This window comes from Oryctolagus cuniculus, chromosome 6 (genome assembly GCF_964237555.1).
Source record: "Oryctolagus cuniculus chromosome 6, mOryCun1.1, whole genome shotgun sequence".
Taxonomy (NCBI): domain Eukaryota; kingdom Metazoa; phylum Chordata; class Mammalia; order Lagomorpha; family Leporidae; genus Oryctolagus; species Oryctolagus cuniculus.
In genome coordinates, this window is record NC_091437.1 from 71,200,634 (window position 1) to 71,224,701 (window position 24,068).

The 24,068-nt window shown below is 50.1% G+C and overlaps 1 protein-coding gene and 1 long non-coding RNA gene across 53 annotated transcripts in view; one reads left to right on the top strand and one right to left on the bottom strand.

Moving 5' to 3' along the window:
- Positions 1-24,068, bottom strand: part of LOC138850245 (uncharacterized) — a 514,649-nt gene that overhangs the window by 264,915 nt on the left and 225,666 nt on the right. For 48 of the 50 annotated variants that reach the window (XR_011389934.1, XR_011389944.1, XR_011389950.1 and 45 more), the window contains 2 exons: positions 4,493-4,672; positions 3,045-3,208 (listed from right to left, as the gene is read on the bottom strand). This is a non-coding gene — a long non-coding RNA (uncharacterized lncRNA). Of the gene's footprint in view, positions 1-3,044; positions 3,209-3,895; positions 4,025-4,492; positions 4,673-24,068 lie in introns of all 50 variants that reach the window. The other 2 variants (XR_011389945.1, XR_011389966.1) reach the window with 2 other exon arrangements.
- On the top strand, positions 14,029-20,393 carry LOC138850232 (ral guanine nucleotide dissociation stimulator-like). Of its 3 annotated transcripts, XM_070076541.1 has the most exons (4): positions 14,029-14,554; positions 16,344-16,537; positions 16,676-17,877; positions 18,248-18,351. In XM_070076541.1, exons 1-3 carry the CDS (start codon positions 14,376-14,378, stop codon positions 17,170-17,172), a joined length of 870 nt encoding a protein of 289 aa, XP_069932642.1. In that variant the 5' UTR covers positions 14,029-14,375; the 3' UTR covers positions 17,173-17,877; positions 18,248-18,351. The 3 variants fall into 3 exon arrangements, 2 of the variants coding, with proteins under 2 accessions (XP_069932642.1, XP_069932641.1); XM_070076540.1 differs by having other exon boundaries at positions 14,031-14,554; positions 16,344-17,877; XR_011389928.1 differs by lacking the exon at positions 14,029-14,554 and adding an exon at positions 19,817-20,393 and having other exon boundaries at positions 15,531-17,877; positions 18,248-18,879.

Sequence of the window (24,068 nt, forward strand, 5' to 3'; positions counted from 1 at the left end):
GGCCGGTCAGGAAAGGACTATCTCCCTGAACGTGACCCTGACCCTGGCAAATGGCGATCCGCTCTATACAGTGTTTTCCAAATGATGTGTGTCACCAGTGACCAGCAAAATGTCCCAAGAACACAACTCAGCCCTAGTCACTAGAGAGAATTCCCTGTGAGATTCAGTGGGAAATGCACATAATAAAAGTGCACAATCTTGGGAAGCCAACACTGACAAAAATTTCATCGATGTATACATATATATACACAGAGATTTGTATGTATTCAGGTGAAGTATCCACCTGCAGCAAAGGCATCCCACATGGGTGCCCGTTTGAGTCCCAGCTGCTCTGCTTCCTACCCAGCTCCCTGCTAATGGCCAGGGAGAGACATACAGCCTGGGAGACAGGAAGTGATATTTCAAACACCTGGGTCCCTGCCCCGCAGGTTGGAGACACATGCTGCGTTGGAGACACTGTACTTGACTCAAGTATTTGGGGACCGAACCAGCAGCTGGAACATCTCTGTGTCTCTGCCTTCCAACCAATGAGTCAGAATTCTTTCAAACATGAAAGCACAGGGGCTGCCACTGTGGCATAGCAGGGAAAGGTGATGCCTACAGTGCCGACATCCCATGGGGCCGCCTGTTCGAGGCCCGGCTGCTCCTCTTCTGATCCAGTACTCTGCTATGGCCTGGGAAAGCAGTAGGGTTTGGCACAAATGGTTTGGCCCCTGCACACTTGTAGGCTTTCGATCGGCTCACTCCCAGCCATTGCAGCCATTTGCAGAGGGAACCTGCAGATTGGAGGTCGCTCTCTCACTCTCCCAGCCTCCCTGTCACTCTGCCTTTAATAAATATATCTTGAAAACAATTAAAATACAAATAATGTACTAAAGGAGTAACTTGAGCCAAGAAAACCAAAGATCGGTCTAGTGGTCATGGTAAAACACTACCACAGAAACCACAGGTGCTCTAAATATATGCCATGATCATGGGAAAGATATCTCATGTTCCTATTTAGACAAATGAACAGACATTGGACAATGTATGCCGAAACTGCGAAAATGTACAGTTTATACTGATATGCATTTGCCTTCTGGAAGCCTGGGATTCTAGGACAGGGTAGGAAGAGAGAACACCGAGTAGGAGCCCCAGTCAAAACCTGCCCATTGAATAGCTAGAGCTCTCCAAGAAGAGCACAACTTCCATAGCTTGTCCATGTTAGGTGAATCTACTGGGAGACGAGCATGGGGAATTGATGACACAGCTTCCTCTCCTTTCCCTATAGCCCTGAGATGCCTCTACACCACATCTCCAGTGTCCTACAGATGAGCAAACCTGGGGGTGGTCCTGGCGACACCTAGAACCCCACAGATCCAAAACACTTGACAAACGCTAAGCAGAAAAACATACCAAAGCACGTCCCAATTAACTGCTGAAAACCACTAGCAACACCAAAACCTTCAAAGATCAAAAATGAGAAGCTTCAGCCTGACTCACAAAATCCTTGAGCTGAAAGACAATGCATCAGTGCCTTCAGAACTTGGGAAAAACCATTTCCAACCTAAAAGTACATACATGTTTTCAATCCTACATTACAGGACAGTAAGATCAAAGCATAGTTAGAGATGCCAAGCATCAAAAACGCTTCTGTATGCCATTGCTCAGAACCTGCCAGAAGATGTGCTCCAGAAAATCAAGCATGGAGGGGCCTGCACCCTAGCTCACTTGGTTATTCCTCTGCCTGTGGTGCCGGCTTCCCATATGTATGCTGGGTTCTAGTCCCGGTTGCCCTCTTCCAGTCCAGCTCTCTGCTGTGGCCCGGGAGGGCAGTGAAGAATGGCCCAAGTGCTTGGGCCCTGCACCCGCATGGGAGACCTGGAAGAAGCACCTGGCTCCTGGCTTCAGATCAGCACAGCGCAGGCCATGGGGGCCATTTGGGGAGTGAACCAACAGAAGGAAGACCTTTCTCTCTGTCTCTGTCTCTCTCACTGTCGATAACTCTACCTGTCAACTAAATAAATATAAATAAATACATAAAAGTTTTTACAAAATCAAGCATGGAAAAAAAAACTCTGAGGAAAACATGAAATGCAAGATCAAGGAGCACCATCAGCAAAGAAGTGAACACATTCCTAGAATGATAGGGAACAGAAACCCCAGGGTGACAACATCCACAAAGAGAAAAGCATCTTGAATCCACATTGGAGCAACTAGGAGGTGGTAGGGAAACATTCACCAAGAAAATGAAACTGAGAGAAAGTCTGTTAAGTATAGAAATGTTTATGAGACTGTAAGACAATGAAGAAATATGAGGATTCTATGAATGTTCAGCAAAATGACCTAAGAAAGGGTCAATATGGGGAGCAGGTGTTTCACGCATTGGTCAAGATGCCACTTGGGGATGCATACACCCCAGGGCAGAGGGCATGGGTTTGAGTCCTGGCTCCAATTCAGATTCCACCTTCTTGCTCATGTGCACCCAGAGAGGTGGTCAGAGAAGCCTCAAGTACCTGGAGCCCTGGCACACGAGTGCTAGACCCAAATGCAGTTTCAGGCTCCTGGATTCAGCCTGACCCAGCCCTTGGCTGCTGTGAGCATTCAGGGAATGAACCCAGCAGATGGACAATCTCTGGGCCCCACTGCCTTTCACACCAATACGTTTTTTTAAAAAATCCAAGTAACACAACTCATTGTTCAAGAGCATCATGATAATTAGCACTGGTCTTGATGATCAAGAGTCCTTATTGAATTACAATGATGTAAACGCTGCATACTCAACTAAGCAAACCCTGACATATCTGTACTAGGGCCCTGGAGGGACAACCAAAGTTCATTGCCTAGTTGGCAGTGGAGAGTCAGGGGGGAGAGAGCTCCATATTTCCCCATGTTGAGAAGCACAGCACCAGCATGTGAGTTAAGGACCAAGGTGTGGAGCTCAAAAGAAAGCTCTGAGAGTGAAAAGGATGATCCCTGAGAAGGAACGGTGGGAGAAACACCAAAAGGCCTTGATGAACATATGTTATAAAAGAATAGGAGTTTCTGAAACGATCCATTCTTACCTTAGCAAACTCAGAGAGCCTGTCATCACTCGTCAAAGACTGCCGACTTGCACAAGAAGCACAGTCTGAGGGACCCACGGCACCCTTGCCATCTTCAAGCTCGTTACATTCACCAGCACCTTCCCTGTCCCTGTCGAGCTCCCAGTCAGGGAAATGCAATTCACCTAAAAAGGCACAAGTTGCAACTTACTTCATTTCAAATCATTAAATGGTTTACAACTACTTGTATTCTCAGTAGTTAGTATAGCCCTGTTCCTGAATAAAGGTTAAAACTACATTCAGACAGTGAAAAAGTTATCCCTGGCCTCTTTTCTAGTCACTTGGTTTCTCGCATCTCTTAACCACACCCAATCAAAGTTAACCACATTTGTTAGCTCCTGGATACCCTTGCCGAGTCTCCATTGCCTGTGCAAGTAACTAGCTAACTGTGCATGTTGTATTTACCTCCTTTCGTACAAACCATGATCTTTTTCACTTCACATCATTAAGGTGATTGTCCTTACCACTAAACAGGGAATGCCCTCAGTCCCAAATGTCCTTGTAAAAGGAGGATATTTTCAGCTCAGAAGACCCAGCAGATATCAAAGGAAATAACTCAGCCAAGTGCAAAAGCAAAAAGAATATTGGCCATCTTCTAGAGAGGCTGTCTGTACAAACCTAACTTGTTCATATTAAGCGTAAGTCGCTAATAGGAACGGTGAGGATGAAAAGTTACCAGCTTACTTTGAGTGCATTAAGATGTCTAAATAGTCTAGTTAAGCTATCTCTTTTAAGATTTGGAAAAGTACATGATTTCTACAATTCTTGTCTGTGTCTATCAACTGGGGTGTGTCCTTCAGGGGATGCCTCACCTCAGAAGACCTCTTTGGGAGTGTCCATGGGGACTGATGCTGTCACTGTAATGTACTAGGGAGACGCTGGAGAAACTCTAAAACTTTCTGCAACACACAGGAACGTCCACCTCCTCACGACAGAGGTATCTGGACCCAAGCGATAACAGTGCCAAGACTGAGAAACCCTATTTTCAACTGTCTAAACCATGAGGCAACACAAACTACTCACAGCAAACAAAACTGGTGAAAGTTACACTCCCATCACACATGCACTGTTCTAGTCTTGTCCCAATAACCACAAGTTAGCCAGGCAGTAGTGTGGGTGTAGCATTCGGTAGGAGTTCAGAGAACTGGCTTTGAACTCAAGGGGATCTAACAATGAACCCCAACAGAGTTTACACATCCAAACTCAAGTTGTTACCAATAATACCAGTCCTAGCTCTTAGTCGTTACTGTAAGAAACATTACATCAGAAAGCATTTCGAAAGGCTTGGCACAGAGGCTAAGCCTCACAAAAACATCAAAACCTATAATAACTTTGAGAATGAATTCTTCACCCAATAATGAATCCAATATGGAACAAAACCTGACTTTCTGACAACATTAGAAACTTACCATCACTGGCCCCATCTTCTAGACCCAAAATATCCCCGTTCCAAAGCCTCTACATTCTAGAACCGTGTCCATTATCCCTATGTGATTCAGAGTGTGTCTTCACTTCCTTTGACACATCGCTTCCATTGGAACTCCAAGTTACGTCAGTCAACACACTGTTACTCTTCGAAGTGAGAGTTTCTGACAATGAAAAAAGAAAACACATCAGTATGTCAGCCACTGTGGTCATTTATCTAAAGGAAATTGTAAGCATGCTACTTGCCACAATCACAAAGATACAAAACTCTGACAATACTGAAAGCAATGTCTTATGTCCAATCCTCTTGCCTCAAGTTTGAAGAACAACCTAAGATTCTTTGAGTTAAGGCCAAGCTACAACAAGAAAAAAAAGGAGAACTGGCTGAGATAGATTATCAATTGATAGTAGAAATGAAAGATCTCCGTGAGTGAGATCCCAGGGGAAAGAAGGAGCCATCCAAGAAGGAGGTACCTTCTTTCTCTGAATGCTGGAGAGAAATTCCGCTTGAAGGATGGCCTTATCTAAACAAGGGCAGAGTTTGTGAACTCCAGAGGCATCCATACCCTTAGCAGCTCGTCACAAGAGCCTCGGCTGATCACTGACATCATAAATAAGAGTGTCAATTGTTAAATCAACAACAGAAGTCACTGTGCACTTGCTCCTCCTGTAGGACCTCTGTCCTTAACGTGGTGTACTATGAGAATTCACGGTAACACTAGCCTTCAAACATTACTTTCCACTTTGCATGTCAGTGTGGGTGCAAGCTGTGAAAATCTTTACTGAGTATAGAGTTGGTCTCTATATAAAGATAATAAAAAATGAATCTTCATGAAGAATGGGATGCGAGAGGGTGTAGGGGGTGGGGTGGTTTGGGGGTGGGAGGGCAGGTAGGTGGGAAGAACAGCTACAATCTGAAAGCTGTACTTATGTAATTTATCTAGTAAATAAAAGCTTTCTATAAAAATAGATACTAGATATTAATAAATAGAGCACAGATATAATAACAATAATAATAACAATAATAATAATAGAAAGAATCAAAACAGACTGAATGCTCCAACATGGGAAGTATTGCATATAGCAGCCTCCCAGAATGACAATGACCTCAAATAACACCCTGGCTCAGAATCAACCCTGAAGACATTCTGATGTGGCTAAAACACCTATGAGAGCATGTCAGGCATGGGAAGACAAAACACTGTGGCACACAGGGTTCCCCATGAACCACTTCTGTGGGTAGACCCCAAGAGAAAGAAGTGGTCATCCACAAAGGATACACTTTATTCAGAAGGCACAAAAGAACTTCCTCTTCCCCGTGGCCCTGTCTAAATATGGAAGGAGTCAGTGGATTCCACAGGCTTCCACAGCTGAGGCAGCTCAGGTCAAGATCCTCAGGTGTTCGCTGATGTGCTAATTCTGAAATTCTCAACAGGGGTCACTGTGCACTGACTTCCCATGCAGGACCTCTCTGCTCAAAGAGTTGAGGTATGCGAGTAAACAGTACCACTTGGTCACAAAGTTCTACCACACTTTCACGTGAATGACACCATCTATGGATTATAAGCTAGAAGAATGTCTCATGCTCACAAAAGTCACACCGCCCTTGGGTTCTTCTCCAAAGTTAACTCACTCCACCGCAACAGATACTATAGACATACGTAAGTCAAATCGCAGAAAGCCTTACTTTCATTGAATTCAAAAGCACTTTCATCTCTTGTTTGTTGTAAAAACAAGCCTGCCGGTGTTCTAGTGCATAGTAGGGTAATAATACTTCACCAAACATACAGTCTTTTCTCAAAAGCTAGAAGAAAGACTTCTGAATGTACATACTACAAAGAAACCTTGAATAGGGAAGCGGTGGATGCGGATGACCTAATATGATCATTTAAATGTATGCATGTAGGGCAATATTACATTATACCACATCAATATGTACAGCTACTCTTTGTCAACAAATAGAGAAACACATCAAAAAGGAAATACATCATTGTTCAGTGAAATGCATCTCCAAATGCTCACTCTTTTTCATAGAAGTATATGCCATTCCAAAGTTTCCAAATACGTATAGTATTCAGCCCGTCATGTTTTGTTAATAAGTTCTAGGTAAATTCTACTCCTGTCAGAGAAGATGCCCCTAAAGGAGACAGAGGAGGAAGAGAGGTGGGAGGGCTGCTGTGAAGTTAGGTATGGTGGGAGAATCACTATGTTCCGAAAGCCGTGTTTAGGAAATGCATCAAGTTGGTATAGCTTCCATAAAAGGTGTCTGGGAAAAACTGGAAATAAAATAATCCAGGATTCCATGGCTGGCTGTGCACTGTGTAGAGAAAATCAGTGTCTACAGGGGCTCTTTGCTGTACACCCAGGGCAACGCTCTTTCCGTCTTTTCTCTAGAAGATCCCACTTGGGAAGAAATTATGGACATCTAGTAGTCTATTTTCCTGTCTCGTCTAGTAGTAGAGGGTGCACTGCGCTTCCAACAAATCCAAGGCTGATGCTTGCTTTTGTGGAGTGGGAAGTAAGGGTGTGACAGTCAAGGGATACTCTTAACAAAAGAAACATGGGTTGAGAAGGAATTTAGCCTAATGGCTTAGATGCTTTGATGGTGAGTTCCGATGCCCATTTCTCATATCAGAGTACCTGGTTTTGATACTCATCTCTGGAGCCTATCTCCAGTTTCTTACTAAAATACCTCTGGGGAAACAATGGTTCCTATAACAAGTTCCATGCTATTCACATGGGCGACCTGGGTGGAATTGCCAGTTCCCAGTTGCAGTCTGGCACATCTCAAGGCACTTGCAGGACTGGGAAGTGAATTAGCAGTTGGGAGCTCCTCTCCTCTCTCTCTGTCTCTGTTCCTTTATAATGTTAAGATGGGAAGCATGGCAAAGGCCCTGCCAACTCGGAAACAAAATGCGTTAGTTATAAATGAAAAGGCTGTTATATTCAGCCACACACAAACCTTAATTCATGCATGGCAAACCAAGATAAAGGAAAAACAAATACCAACTAGGAAAGTGTAGGTGGTCTGCCTAGTATATCAAAACGAAAGAAACCTAACGTACACATTGTTCTTGGAAACGAGGGAGAAATGGCCAACATTCCAACAGAAAGATGGGCAAAGGACAAGGACAGTTGACAGGAAAAGGGACACAAGTGGCTTTTCTTCCAATGGAAAGAGCGCCACCTTTCTCCTGTGCAGGGCAATGCAAATAAAAACTGCACATCTCTCATTTGGCTACAATTCAAGTACTTGGCAGCATATATTGGAATAAGAAGACACTCCTCGAGGAGTGGTAATGAACATGCGAAACCATGCAACCTCTATCAAAGGGGAATCTAGCAATAGAGTTCTACAGTAGATCTGCCATTTGCACTGGCACTGTCACTTCTGGGAGTTAACTCCACAAGTATAGGGGCATATGTGGTTTCTGTGTTTGTGTTGCTAACACTCAATGCCTGAGACTGGATAATCTGTGAAGATCAGAAATTTATAGTTCTCACACCTAGAGCGCCTGGGAAGTCCAACATCAGGGCATCAGCATGCTTTGTCTGATGAAGGTCTTACTATTGCATTGTCACATGGTGCAAGGCTGAAGGCAGAAGGGCCAGAGAGCAAATCAGCTGAACACCACATGGAGCCTGTTTGACAGGGACCTCAATCCCCGGTTTCAGTAAGGCCCAGCCACGACCGTTGTGGGTATTTGGAGAGTGAATTAGTGGATAGAGATTCTCTCTCTCTCCGTTACTTTGCTTGTGTCTGTCAATGTGTGTGTGTGTGTGTGTGTGTGTGTTGTGTGTGTTTCCACATCTCAAGAAAACTGAACGAAGAATCCATCAAAGCCAACCATTATTCTACAGTGAATACTCTAAAATAGACAAAATTCACAGTCTGCTCAGTTCTTTAGAGGTGGACTAAATGCTGATATCATTTAAAGATGATGGTCCTCTTTCTAGAACACAGAAGGAAACAAACTCACCCAAAGCCTAATGACCCTCATTGTATTTTTATTTTTTAATATCTTTCCTGATTTCCTTGGAAGATTTCTGGGTTCATATTTCATATTTCTTGATTTAGTATAGAAAGGTAGAGTGACAGCGAGGGAAAGACAGAGTAGTTTCCATTCCCTGGTTCACTTCCCAAATCCTGCAACAGCCAGGGCTGGCTGGACTAAGCCAAAGCCAGGAGCCAGCACTTCAATCTGGGTCTTGGAATTGTGTGGCATTTTGTCATCCGTTGGGGCATAGTCTGTTTCACAGGTGCATCTGCAGGCTCTTCTATCAGAAGCACAGAGGAACAAGGACTCCAAAAGGGGATATGAATGCCCCTTGTGGTACTTTAATCACTGGACCAGATGCCCACCACAAGAGTGATGATTTATTCCAGTCGATGTCTGCTAAGTCCTTTGTATGAGAGCAAATTAGGAAAAGCAAGCAAAAGGAGAGAAGTCACTTTCCCAAAACTGGCTTAACGCACAGCATCACAATGTTCACCCACAACTTCACTTCAACAATGGCCAAGGGCAAGGACAGACATTTCTCCAAAGACGAACAGCACAAGAGCTATATTGAAAGGACACACTATTATTGGTCATTGGCCATCACAAATCAAGTCTGCAAGGAGATAGATACCCCTTCCAAACCACCTCGAGGCTATTCAAATTACCATGAACCTGCTGTTGCATTCTCAACGAGCTATCTAAAAGACCCGGAAACAAGTTTGAAAAATATTTACCCAGAAGACTTCACAGGATTCACACTAGCCAAAACACAACCACAGCTCCAGTGTCCATCAGTAGATGAATGAATAAACACAATATGGTCTACTCGTATGATGGAATTCAGCATGAAGTAGAATACAAGTACTGATACGGGCTACCGCATAGGCAAAACTTGAAACCATGGTGCAAGTTGAGGGAATCCAGATACAGCAGAGAATAGTTTATAATGCTAGCTCTATGAAACATCTAGAGCATACTCACAGACCGAGAACTAATTGGCAGTTGCAATTGCTGGGGGAAGGGAGACTGGAAACTGGCTACTACTGGGTTTCGAGCTTGCTTCGCAGGTGATGTGATTCACTATTAGATGGTGGCCGAGGCGGTGGTGGGCAGGACTAAAGCTCTCAATAAACTTGCATACAGCCTTTTGGGAAAATTTTTCTGACTGCACCCACCAGTGAACTAGGGCCTCTCTGCTGCTATAGATTGGCTGGTCAAATTATTTTACTGTTTGAAAGGCAGAGTGCCAGAGAGACAGGCAGGGAGGAGGGAGACAGGGAGGTTGATCCAGTGAAACACACGAAAACCCCTTCAGCTGAAACCCCACAGTATCCACTGTGAACCAGACATGTCCTGTCCCCACAGCAAGTAGGAACAAAGTACAGCAGGTGGTATTGAACACACAGCAGGCCATCAGTACCTTTAGAGCACACCGCAAGTTGGGGGTGCACAGGATGTGTAGAAAATCACTCTCTAGGCATGACTGGTAGAAAGGGATACTTTGGTGACTTCAGTGGAAGAACATCTACCAGAGTTGACCAGGATTTCCTTCTCAAGAATTCTAGGTCTTGAATCCTCCCCCAGAGAATTATCAAAAGCGATGCATGAGAATCTACAAATTCGGTAAGACGATCAGGTTTCTCACAAGAAACTTTACAGGCCTGAAGCGTGTGAAAGCTTATCTTCACATAACTGAAGGAATAAACTTCCAACCAAAATGACATCTTCTTATGGACAAGTTAAGGGACAGCATCAGCATTAGACCTGCCTGACAGGGAAGCTCTATTGCCCTCTCCTGGAAGCAAATCGACACTACATGGCAGCAACACAGAACAACCAAAAAGTGGCAAAGCGCCCCAGGGTAAGAGAAAAGGAAAAGACACATACAGGATCTTCACTACCGCCATGGAATAGAAATCACTTTTACAACTTGGAATGAAATTTAAAGTAAAATCACAGAACTTGCAATGACTATACGGATCTCATGTGTATTTTGTAGCAAGTCATTTGGAACTACATTGCTTCTATGTGGATGAAGTGGAAGTCTAAACTAAATGTTTATAGGTGTGAATAGTTTATAGATTCCCATTGCAATGTGTCAGTAGATACCTGTAGATGATGCACAAAAGAAAATGAGAGATAAGAAGTCATTAGGAGGGGCTGGCACTGTAGTGTAGTAGGTTAAGCGCCCGCCTGCATCAATGGCATCGCATATGGGCACCAGTTTGAGGCCCGGCTGCTCCACTGCCTATCCAGCTCCCTGCTAATGGCCTGGGAAAGACGTACAGCCTGGAAAGACAGTCAGTGATGATTCAAATCCTTGGGTCCCTGCCACACAGGTTGTTGACCCAAATGGAGTCTGAGGCACTTTATTTGACTTAAGTTTTGGGGGACTGAACCAGCAGATGGAAAATCTCTGTGTCCCTGCCTTTCAAACAAATACATAGGAATTCTTTGAAAACAGAAAGCGCAATGGATGGCATGGCGACATCATAGGTCAAGGCACCTCCTGCAGTGCTGGCATCCCGTATGGGTGCAGGTCTGAGTCCCGGCTGCTCCTCTCCTGATCCAGCTCTCTACTGGGCCCAGGGAAAGCAGTGGATGATGGCCCAAATGCTTGGGCTCTGGCACCCGGTTGGGAGACACAGAGCAGGCTCCTGGCTGCTGGAATTGCATCGGCACAGCTCCAATCATTGCGGCCATCTAGGGACTGAATCAAGGGATGGAAGAACTCTATTATCTATCTATCTACCTATCTATCTATCTACCTACCTACCTACGTACCTACCTACCTATCTATCTCTGTCTGTCTTCTTCTGCCTCCCTGTAACACTGACTTGAAATTAAATAAATAAATCTTACAAATGTACCCAAATGACTCCTGGCCTCGTTCATGACTTTCTTAATTCCCCAGTCTTGTCGCTTGAATCAGGGAGGACTAGGGCTCTTCCTATTGCTTGGAGGACATGGAAAAGAAAGCAGCTCACCCAAAACTCTAGGGATTACAAGCTAAGTCTAATGCCAAGTCTCTCACTTGACTCCCTAGCGAGGAAAATGATTTCACCCATGTCCTCTGAGATTCTTTCATAAAACACCAAGCAAACCAGACCTGGGAGGAGTCTATTTCCTCAGGCATCCTTAGTATTGCACTCTTCTAAAGAGGCTGGACAATTTGAATGAGCTCAGACCTATTTTCAAATGGATGCCACTCTCTGTGGTCACAATGAAGCTTCCTAGCCAGTATTTGATCCCCCAGCCCTAGTGATTTTCTGTGAGGTCTTTTGCTCTATCGATAAGGTGGCCTGTTTCTGGGGCCCTGCATGCTGAAGATGGGAGATCTGATGCCAATTTGGGGGCATGGCTTTCAGGTGAGCTCTCTCACCTTCTCCTGGAGTTCTTGGACATGGCTGCTATCATAGCCAGAGACGCTGAACCCGTATTCGGGGAAGATGCGCTTTAAGCTGTGACCTCAACATCTCCCGAAGGGGCAGGATCCACGACTCAAGATGCAGTTTAGAGTCTGTTGGGTCCCTAACCTTGGCTTTTCATGGGTCTCCATACCTTGCTTGTTTCTTAGGGGTTTTCCCGAAGGAACATGCTAGAGTGTTTGGAAATGATACGAAAAGGAGGTTTGGGACCCAGCTGTCTGTCTGTCCGCAGGCTTAGGGCCCTGTCTACATTCAAGTCTCTTGAGGGAGCTGAGGAATGGCACTGTGTTTGTCTCCTTGTGTACAGTTAAGGGGATGATATTGTGGCAGCAGCCCAGAGGGGCCTTGGCATATCTTCTTAAGGGAAAGGCTGCACAGAATGGAACTTTGAAGATGTGACCTCACTTCCTTGGTGATAGAACTTACACTCTGATAGCAACAGTCCTTAGCGGCTCACTTGATGGGAGACGTTCAGGAGAAGACCATGTTCTCTCGTTGCTGCCAATCGTTGCCAGGCTCTGGCCTTTTCCGGCGCTTGAGACATTGGCTCCGCTCTCACACGGGGTGTCTGTGGCCTCTTACTGCAAGGCCACCCCAGGGAACAGAACAGCCCAGGAGGCAGCCCCAGGTAGCGGAACAGGCCCGTCCTGGCAGGGGATCACCTGTGACCCCATCTGGGTCTTCTTTGCCCCTCCCTTCACCATGACAGTGGCAGAAGAAGAGGGGCTCTTGCTGCCCAGCAACACGATTCACGTGTTGGAGCCTCCTGTGTCTTGCGTGTTCATACCCTATTTTGTGGACAGCTGGTTGGGCAAGTGGGTGTTGGGGGACCTCCTCTTGTCTTCTGGAGACCTCTCTGGCTGCACAAGGGTACAGAGGCCCTTACTTTCCCGACCTGGGTAACAGAATGCCTCATGGGGGGAATTATACTCTGTGGGGACAGCCAAGCACGACACTGATGCCTCCGGTCTGGGCTGCCACACACTCTCTTTGCAGAGCTCCACACTCGAGTCCACAGACAGAACACATGAGGAAGCCACAGGCATCGTCAATGGACACGTGAGTCAGGCCAACAACGTGGCTAATGCCGGTGTGGAGGGAGCGAGGGGCCCAGGAGTACCCACATGTTGGGGCACGAGATGACCACGGTGTGCCTAGAACCACATCCTGAAGGGAGGAACACCCCTGGCTTTTGGCCTCATGATCTCCCACTCAGTGACTGACCCCCATCCCACTCTCAAAGAAATCTCAGCCCCTTGGCAACTGGGTGTTGGGAAACTCCCTGTTCACACAAGCATCGTGTGTGGCCATGGTGCTGAATGTTTGCCCACCTAGTCCAAGAATCCTGTGCAGTCCTTAGTCAGCTCCACTGCCTTCCAGGTCTTCTCCAAGCTTTAGGACTCAGTGATCCTACCAGGAAGGTTTTCCCACACAAAAGGGCAGAGGGTTCAACCAAAAGGGTGAAGATACCACACAGGACTGGAGCCTGGCCCTCACCTGTTCTATTCCATGGGACGACATTGCCCCTGTGGCCACACTTGCATGGCTACTGGGAAGCACTGGGATTCAGCTGCATTGCCACGGCAGCGGTGCTGTAGGACACAGACTCACTGTCTCTCACGGAGCACAGTCAGCTAGGCTGCTCAAAGCACAGGAGCCCAGGTTGGGCAGCTCTCCCAACAGGAGTCGCTGTTCCCATTTCTGGTGGCTGCATGTCAGGGCATGGCCAAGGTGATTTCTCAGGAGGGCTCATTGCCATCTCCATCCCCAGTTTCATTTCCTATGCTCCCCTGGGCTTCTCTGTGCCCCTGTTGCATCTGCCAATGAGCACAGCAAGGTAATGGGATGGGGCCCACGCCATTTCTGGGGGTAAGGTCAATCACCTCCTTGCGGACTACTGGCCCAACTGCAGCAGTCACACCCAAGTGCTCTGGTGTCAGAACAACCCCACGTGTGTGTTGGGGATGGGGGCCACAATTCGGCTCTGAAAAGGCAGTGATGCCCTGCTGAGGACAAACTCCAAGGACCAGGCTGGCTGGGGACTGGCTCTACACATGTGTCGTTGTAATGCCTCAAGTCAGGTCACTTGGCAGAACGCCTGTGGTCATTACGCCACAGGCAGACACCTCTGACTATGGCTCTTTTCAGGATCTAGCCTCCCCTGGGGCTTCATATCCTACTCCGCCCACTTGTTTCCATTCTGCAGTCTGGTGGCAAAGCAAATCACACAGTTGCCCTCATTTCTAGCTCCCCCAAGGGGCACGGAATCATCTTTCACTGCTGGCCCTCTCGCAGGACTTTCTCATCCCTCAGTCCCTGTTCAGCCTCTTGGCCCCAACTGGGGTTTTCTCCCAACCCGGGTGTCTGCTCCCCTGTGCTCCCTGGAACTGCCACTGACTCACGTCCTTTCTGGTCCTCCCTAGTATGGAAATGGGTCCATGCTCTACTTGGCAGAGGTCTGTGCCATGCGGACCCTACAGCCAGACACTAAAGAGATGCTGCTGGATGCCCTGGTCCCGGGCCCCCTGGGAAAAAGGATCTGCTACTTCAACACCTTCCTGTGTACATACAGCGACTTCTCCACCATTCCGTATTACTTAGACCAGATATTCGACAGGTGGGTAGCTGCCTTTCAGCACTGCGGTGATGCAGAGATGAATCTTACATGTTTTAGATGACCTAAGCGACTTAAGACATGGCGGGCATGGAACGGGTGCCTTTCTCTGTGGACAGGGCTACTGGCACACTGCGTCACACCTCTTGATTTCCTTTCTCTGCACCCTCACGAACCAATGTCTCTACTCAGGTGGGAACCGGCCATGTGCCTCTATGGTTGGAAAACCTCCCAGATGGCGATCCTGCTTTCCCCTTTTTCAAGAATCAGAAATGTTTTCTTTCACAGGCAGAGTTAGACTGAGAGAAAGAGAGAATGCGTCCTTCTATCTGCTGAGTCACTCCCCAAATGGCTGCAAAAAGCAGGGCTCTGGGAAGCCGGGCTGAGGAGCCTGAAGCTCTATCTGGCCCCCTCAGGGGTGCCAGGGGTCCAACTACTTAGGCCATCATCCGGCACTTCCCCAGGCTCATTAGCAGGGAGCTGGACACCAAGGACAACAGCCAAGACTTGAACTGGCCAACCCTGATATGGCTTGCCAGCATCACACGTGGGCAGGGGCATTGGAAGCTGCTATGCCTTCGTACCGGCCACATTTCCTACTTGTTCCAGCTGCTCCTGTCCTCGATATATGCACAGAACAGCTGCCCTCAGGGTTGGTAGCAGTTGCCCAGACCCCTCATCGACCTGGCAGGTCTACAAGGAATCATTCACTCTACACATATATGGGAAGCCCTTCCCTTGTGCACTTTTCCAGACACTTGCCACAAATCCAGTGAACAAAGCATTCAAGGGCCTCACAGTTGTGGGGAATCCGACCCTCACAGCCGAGATCCTATACAAGTCCTGTCCTGCAGCAGCAGAGCTGAGGCTTGCTGACCTCCTCTGGGAGTAGCTGCAACGTCCCCTACTCTGATCACAAGGAGAACCCCATGTCCCACTAAGATGCAGGGAGATTGGGGTGCAGATGTGGCCTTCTGTCACTCGAAAGAGTGGCAGGAAAATGAGGGCTGAGGCAAGGCAGAGGCAGACAGTAGGTGCAACTCCAACTTCTGGCCCCAGCACATGCAAAGGAAGTGCTGAAGAGCAGTGCTATGGATAGGAGCAGACACGTTCTGCAGAGGAGCGGGCATGTTGGGGCTCACAGACAACACCCACATAGCCATGCCCAGGGCAGTTGCTTCCAGCTTTGCCTACCCTCCCTGACCACCCAACCCAACCCACCATCCCAGGAGCAACCTACTCCCAAGTCTGCTCAGAGCCAGAGCCTAGGGGCCTCCACCTGAGAAAACCATGGGAATGAATGGGAAGGCACTGAAAGGAACATGAGAAGGAAGCCATCCAAAGGAAAGCTACTGCCGGCAATGCCAGAATCCCTTGTGGGTGTTGGTTGGTGTCCCTGTTGTTGCAGTCCAGATGCAGGACCCTGCTCGGGGGTCTGGGAAAACCAGGGGAACATGGTCCAAGCATTTGGACCTCTGCCACCCATGTGGGAGACCTGGATGGAGCTCCTCACTCCCCGCATGAGCCTGGCCCAGTGCTGTCCACTGCCCATCCGGGGAGTCAAGCAGTGGATGCAAGACCTCTGCCCCGGTGTGTGTCTCTCCCTCTCTCTCTGTAACTCTTGGGATTCACAGTCAAGAAATCGCCTTGGAAAACAGCAAAGCATGGCATTGTCTTTAAGAAGCTAGAGTTCACCGGCAGGCTCCGTGCCCCACCCCACACAGGGAGTCCTGGAAGGGCAGCAAGCAGGGTAAGGTCAAGTCTGACTCTGCTGCCCACTCTCCTTCCCCAGGAACATGGCTTCCTGTTTGCAAAGGTGCAAAGCCAAGTACAAGGCCGAATTCTGCGATCGCACGGATCTCCCGCTTCTCAAGATGAAGGTCGGATCCAAGCAGGTCCGCTTGCCCAGAGGAGACCTGCAGACCCATGCGTGCTTTCTGCGTGTCAGGATGGCCTACCCAAATCCCACACAGGCAGAAGCAGTCGGTAAGATGCACTGCACTCCGCGAGATTCTCTCGGTGGGCTTTGGGGCTGGAGCCCCTTTAGAGGCAATGGGATCGCGCCTGGCTTTGGAGAGGCCATTGGAAAGTGCTTGATGTTGCTGACCCTTTCTCTTCTCCCAGCTCCTGCTCTATTTGCCAGGCTGCAGTCATGCCAAACACTGGCTTTAGAGCCAGATTCCCCACTGCTCACAGAGCTAGAACCTCTTCTGGAGACAGGATCCATTTCAAAACTGAGGCTGCCACCATGCACAGAATCAGCACCAAAGACAACTACCAAAGTCTCCTGCGCATGTCCGGGACCTGCAAACAACCAGCCTCGCAAGATGGCTAGCATCACCACATTCCCCGCCAAGCTGCTGGCGGAACAGTTCACACTGATGGACGCGGTGAGCAGCGGGCTTGTCTCGGCAGGGCCAGGCCCGAACACCCCTTTGGCACCAGCCTCCCCACAGCTGCCCCGACCAGAATCCAGTGGCCTGGCTGCAGTTCAGGCTTCAGGTCCCACCACCTATGTGACTGGACCAATGTCTTCACTCCCAAGGCTGCCTTTCTCCCATGGCTGGCAGAGAGGGCACCCAAACCACACCAGCTGCACAGTGACTCTGCAGATCAACTGACATGGGCCTGGCAGAAAGTAGGGCTGGATCTGACCCACAGGGTACTGGACGGGCCTAGGTGGAGGGCATCCAGGTCCACCCACTGCCTTCCCATCTGCCTGCGATGCCACAGCTGTCCTGGGTCCTAGCACACATATCCATATCAAACAGCAAGCACCTTGTTGGAGTTGCCACAGGGAGCAGCACTGGCACAGGGACAAGGACTCCAGGGCAGATGCTGTGAGAGCAGAAGGATGAGATACTGGGTGGGATGCCTGGGAGCACACACCTCTGTCTCTTTCCTCAAGGCTTGGGAGGGTTGGGATCTGGGCTGGCAGGAGCGAGGCGACCTCAGTGGCAGAACACATAGCCCAGCTGCTCCCATGTTGGGGAGCTGCATGCCAAACTACCTGAGCTGCAGCTTCGAGCACTGTCACTTGCCGGGGTGGCTGGGCTTCACTGCATTCGAGCTAGGCTGGCTGTGCCCATGGGATACCCTCTTGCCCCCAGGAGCTCTTCCAGAATGTGGTCCCCTATCAGTGCCACAGCTCCATCCGGATCCAGCAGAACAAGGAGGTCAATGCGCAGCTGCCCCCTACTGTTCTCGCTGTCATCATCCACTACCACCACGTGGCCCATTGTGTTACTACCACGTGCTTGGGGGACCCCAGCATGAAGGCAGAGGACAGGGCCCGCGTGGTGGAACACTGGATCAAGGTGGCCAAGGTAAGCTGAGGCTGTCCCAGGGGCTCCCTCTCTGCACGGCAGGGACGTGCCACTTTGCTTCCTCAGCTCTCAGGTGTACAGTCTGTGGTCACAGATCCTGCCCAATCCCTGGGCTCTTGGGATCCACGAGGTGGCCTGATCTCACTCACTTGTCCCAGAACTACATGCTCACTTCCCGCCTAGGCCCCTGACATGGGTTGAAACCAATCTAGCCCATGTGAGCGTGGCTCAAGGGGGTCCCATCACTGACCTGCTCTGGCTCCCTGGCCAACTCTCTGATGCATGAGGGGGATGTCAGCACAGCTGGCTGAGCCTGGCTCAGGTGGGGCTCCAAGCCACCTACCTGCCATTCATCCGCTCCCTGCCCTAGGAGTGCCTGGCTCTCCGGAACTACTGCTCGGTCCACACCATCCTCTGCGCTCTGCAGAGCCACCCGGTACGCCAGCTGAAAACAACGTGGGGAGAAGTCTCCAGGTGGGTGTGCATCCCTCAAAGCACCTGGTGGACCCGGGACTACCCTCGGGCCTAAGCACTAATCCTCCAAGACTCACAGAGGCTGGTATCCTGGGACACAGGGAGAGGCGTGGACTGCCGGGGGCAGGGGTGGGGAGCACCATCTTTCAGCGGCCCTGGGACATGAGGACTGGGTTTCTGCCTCAGGATGACATTTCCATTAGTCAGGCACATGTGGCTTCCAAACTACATACTTGCGCCTGTGCACCACGCAGCACTGGACCTGCCTGGGCACTCCAACTCTGTAAACACTCACACACACACACACACACACACACACACACATACACACACACAATCAAAACAGAAGATACTACCAGGCAGGGTGGATCCTCTGATCTTTGTTCTTAAACCAAAGGGGTTTGATCCACCACCTCACCATTCCATCCAAATATCTCCTGGTTTTCCCCTCACAACAGAAAAAGTGCCAGGAAATTTCAGCGTCTTTGCACACAGGACAAAAAAGTCAACAGAGATGTGCCCATGAAGGTAAAGTGGGGGCTCAGGGACAGGGGTAAGGGCTTGGCAGGAGGGGAAGGGGTGTGGCTGTAAGGGCATCAGGGCAGAGGGGAGCTTTTGGTGTCACTGAAAGTGTGCTTGAAAAGAAAACCTGGGGTGTGCCTGCTAGGACAACAGGCCAAGAGAGGGCTGTGTTCACAGGTCGTGGGATGCAGTCGGGCTCAGAGGGCAATGGGAATGGGCTGCAGCAAGAGCAGCTTGGCTCTCAGAGGGGGCTGTGAGCACCCACAGGTCTCTGGCTCCCATGCTGTTCCTGCTTCCCCCAGGCTGTGAGGTGGATGCGGCAGCAAGGGCTTCCTTCCATCTGTGCTGGGGCCCTAGAGGTCCTTTGGAAACCAGGCCTGCTACAGGGTTCTCTGTTGCAGCCTTCCATGGGGAGGGCTGCCAAGCCTGCCCCACACATTGCACAGCTTGGGAATGCCAGGGGCTGAGCAGTCGAGTGGGATGCCAAGCATTGGGTCTTACTGGCTGCCCTGGGAGCAGAACTTCTGTCTTCTCGAGGAGAGAAGCAAGCAGCATGAGCCTGTCTCTCAGTCTGCACAGGGAGCCTCATGTGCATCCAGGGAGGCAGGGTATGGGGTGCTGGGCCTGGCTTCCTCTCAGGGACACGCTGAGGCACAGGTCAGTCAAAGGATACTTAGGGCAAGGGGGACCTGAGGTGGGAGGGGAGGCCAGCACCCTCTCCAGCTGAGGAGCAGGCACAGGGAGGCGTGGTCAATCCCCCAAAGCCACCTTCCCAGTGGGAGCTGCATGAATCCATACAGAGCAGGTTGTGGGAGGAGGGGAGTGCAGGGTGGGCATTATACCAATGGAAGTGAGCCAGACATGCAGGGCTCAAGGTGGTTTGCACAAATGTGGGCCGGTCAGGAAAGGACTATCTCCCTGAACGTGACCCTGACCCTGGCAGATGGCGATCTGCAGGTTGCCCGCCCGGGAGCAGAACCCCCAGAGAACACAGATGCGGCAGCGGCTGCAGAAGAAGGCAAGTGTGCCTGGGGAGGGGGGGGCAGGGGCTCCTGTCTCCCACTGGGGGCCCATGTCAAGGGAGCAGGGCCTTCTGCCTCCCTTGTTTGCCCACGCCCATCACCACAGTAGCTGAGAGACCCCAGTTGAGAGACCAGAGCTGAGGGCCTGAGCTGAAGGGCTCCCAGCAGACTTGGGCCTGAGCTGGGGCTGGCACCCCACAAGCTGACTTGTTATCATGCCATCAGGGCTCCCAGGGTTGTCCGATTCTAGAGGCAGTTGGCTGGATGCAGGGAGAATTGGGAAAGGCACTTTAGGGGCGGGGAGCTTCCCAATGGGGAATGTGGCCAGGGCTCCAGCAGCTGGGGTGGAGTGCATCTCAGGGGCCGGGCCTTGGTGGCACCTGAGAACAGCTGCTCACCACCACCACCACCTCATGGCACAGGGAGCCGTCCCCTTCCTTGGCACTTTCATCATGTATCTGGATAGGCTGGACATCGCCATGAAGGACTTCGTAGATGTGAGTGAACTTGCCATGGGTGGGACAGGCTCCAGGACCCTGAGGCTTGGGGGGAGGGTCCTGGGCTGAGCTCTCAGCCCCCAGCTCCTTGCTGCCCATGTCTCCGGAGGCCTCACAAGCTGTCCCAGGGAGGAGGGCTCACCTGCATATCCCCTCTGAGTGCGGGAGCCTGCAACCAGGTGCCCACCCCTGTCCCCCAACGGTTGAAGCTGGATAGCCAGAGTCCCTGACTGCAAAGCTGCACAAGGTCTTGGCTGAGCCTGCTCAGCCTCTGAGTTGGGTGGCACCCAAGGGAAGGAGAGAAATTGGGCCCCTGTGAGGTCAGGCAGCACCCACATGCCTCAGTGCACCCATCCATTCCCAGGCCTCACTTTCCCTGCCTGCCATCAGACATGGTGGGGACAGCAGTTCCCTGAGCCTCAGCCACCATGTCCCCTTCTGCAGAGCTAACAGCCTGTCCCAGGGACACCTTCTTTTCCTTCCTCTTACCCAGAGGGGAGGGCCAGGGGCTAGTCACAGGCCAGGGGCTGTTCTGATGGACTCTGCCTTCCAGGGAAAAAACAACATGCTGAAAATGACAAAGGTGAGCAGCTCTGCCCTATCTTCCAGGCACAGAGGGGATGGAGGGGTCAGAGATGCCCTGGGCAGAAAGCCCAGGCTCCAGCCCATGCGTGTCTGTCTGCTCTCTCCACTGGGATGGATACACACAGAAGGAGGAGAGCATCCCTAGGGAGGCTGTGGCTAAGGGACTGGAATCCAGGAGAACTTCCTTCCTGGGCGAGGGGCTGTGTGTATGCTACTCAGAAGACAGCTTGGAGCCTGGAAGGGATGGCCAGGGAAGGCTTCTCTAGCTAAAAGACCCAGAGGCCAGCCCCCTGCCCCTGCCACAGTCTGCCCCTCCAGCAGTCCCAGTGCAGGCCTGTCAGCATCCTCTCTGCCCCTCTTGCCCCAGGAGATAAAAGTTCTCCAAGAAATGCAGCGGCTCCAGGTGGCAGCCGGTCAATATACTTTGCTGCGCGACGCAGAGTTTGCACTGTGGTTCCAATCCATGGAGAGGCTCAGTGACACTAAGAGGTGAGTGCTGGGCAGGGATTGCGGGATGTCCAGGGTGGCAGATGGGGAAGGTTCTCCTGTTGTGCACTGAGGAGAGGGCTACCCATGGCTCCTTGGTCAGCAGAGGGCCTTACCCATGGGCAGTGCGGGGCTCCAGGACTGCGGCTGCAGGGCGGGCCCTGGAGGGAGCCTGAGATGAGCAAGAGTGCACTCATGGCTGCTTCTGTGTCCTGCAGCTACAACCTGTCCTGCCTACTCCAGCCCCTCTGCTAGAATGTCCACCTCATCCTCAAGGCCAAGAACATCAGGCCTTGGAGAACATCAGCATGACTGAGTCCCCCATGCAGGCAGAGAGTGGGGGCTGCAGAGTTCATCTGTGGGCTCGGGGACTGCACCGTGACACTCGCTCCGTTCCCCGCCGACCAAGCAACAACCCAGTGCCTGGGAGACTGGCCTCCCTCTCTCAGATGGGTGGTCACATCATCACCAATTTCACGGATTCCTCCTAGATTTTCCTATGTATATAGTTCACCATGATTAGTACCAGTTGGTTAGGCCTTTCATTAAAGTAGTATACATGGTAGACCATGAGTGTCCTTCTTCCTCTTTATCCCTTCCCTGCCCTGCTAATTAGAGACCATTCTCTAGATCCACAGACAAAGACATTCATGCAGATTCGAGAGGGGTGTGTCTCCCCATGCAAGGATGCCACACCATGAGTGCTCTTTCAGTTCTGAGGCTCCTACATGGAGCCCCATGCTGTCTCGTGGAGAGAGTCCCTCAGGGTCTGTTCTGAAGCGCAATTCATACATCCATCGGTATCTGGCGAGAACAACGCTCTCACTGCTTCTACACTTGCTCCCACGAGCTTTGGGAGTTTGCTGCTTAAAGCCCTTTAGGCTCAGATGGTGGTCCCCTCTATACAGTGTTTTCCAAATGATGTGTGTCACCAGTGACCAGCAAAATGTCCCAAGAACACAACTCAGCCCTAGTCACTAGAGAGAATTCCCTGTGAGATTCAGTGGGAAATGCACATAATAAAAGTGCACAATCTTGGGAAGCCAACACTGACAAAAATTTCATCGATGTATACATATATATACACAGAGATTTGTATGTATTCAGGTGAAGTATCCACCTGCAGCAAAGGCATCCCACATGGGTGCCCGTTTGAGTCCCAGCTGCTCTGCTTCCTACCCAGCTCCCTGCTAATGGCCAGGGAGAGACATACAGCCTGGGAGACAGGAAGTGATATTTCAAACACCTGGGTCCCTGCCCCGCAGGTTGGAGACACATGCTGCGTTGGAGACACTGTACTTGACTCAAGTATTTGGGGACCGAACCAGCAGCTGGAACATCTCTGTGTCTCTGCCTTCCAACCAATGAGTCAGAATTCTTTCAAACATGAAAGCACAGGGGCTGCCACTGTGGCATAGCAGGGAAAGGTGATGCCTACAGTGCCGACATCCCATGGGGCCGCCTGTTCGAGGCCCGGCTGCTCCTCTTCTGATCCAGTACTCTGCTATGGCCTGGGAAAGCAGTAGGGTTTGGCACAAATGGTTTGGCCCCTGCACACTTGTAGGCTTTCGATCGGCTCACTCCCAGCCATTGCAGCCATTTGCAGAGGGAACCTGCAGATTGGAGGTCGCTCTCTCACTCTCCCAGCCTCCCTGTCACTCTGCCTTTAATAAATATATCTTGAAAACAATTAAAATACAAATAATGTACTAAAGGAGTAACTTGAGCCAAGAAAACCAAAGATCGGTCTAGTGGTCATGGTAAAACACTACCACAGAAACCACAGGTGCTCTAAATATATGCCATGATCATGGGAAAGATATCTCATGTTCCTATTTAGACAAATGAACAGACATTGGACAATGTATGCCGAAACTGCGAAAATGTACAGTTTATACTGATATGCATTTGCCTTCTGGAAGCCTGGGATTCTAGGACAGGGTAGGAAGAGAGAACACCGAGTAGGAGCCCCAGTCAAAACCTGCCCATTGAATAGCTAGAGCTCTCCAAGAAGAGCACAACTTCCATAGCTTGTCCATGTTAGGTGAATCTACTGGGAGACGAGCATGGGGAATTGATGACACAGCTTCCTCTCCTTTCCCTATAGCCCTGAGATGCCTCTACACCACATCTCCAGTGTCCTACAGATGAGCAAACCTGGGGGTGGTCCTGGCGACACCTAGAACCCCACACATCCAAAACACTTGACAAACGCTATGCAGAAAAACATACCAAAGCACGTCCCAATTAACTGCTGAAAACCACTAGCAACACCAAAACCTTCAAAGATCAAAAATGAGAAGCTTCAGCCTGACTCACAAAATCCTTGAGCTGAAAGACAATGCATCAGTGCCTTCAGAACTTGGGAAAAACCATTTCCAACCTAAAAGTACATACATGTTTTCAATCCTACATTACAGGACAGTAAGATCAAAGCATAGTTAGAGATGCCAAGCATCAAAAACGCTTCTGTATGCCATTGCTCAGAACCTGCCAGAAGATGTGCTCCAGAAAATCAAGGGTGGAGGGGCCTGCACCCTAGCTCACTTGGTTATTCCTCTGCCTGCGGTGCCGGCTTCCCATATGTATGCTGGGTTCTAGTCCC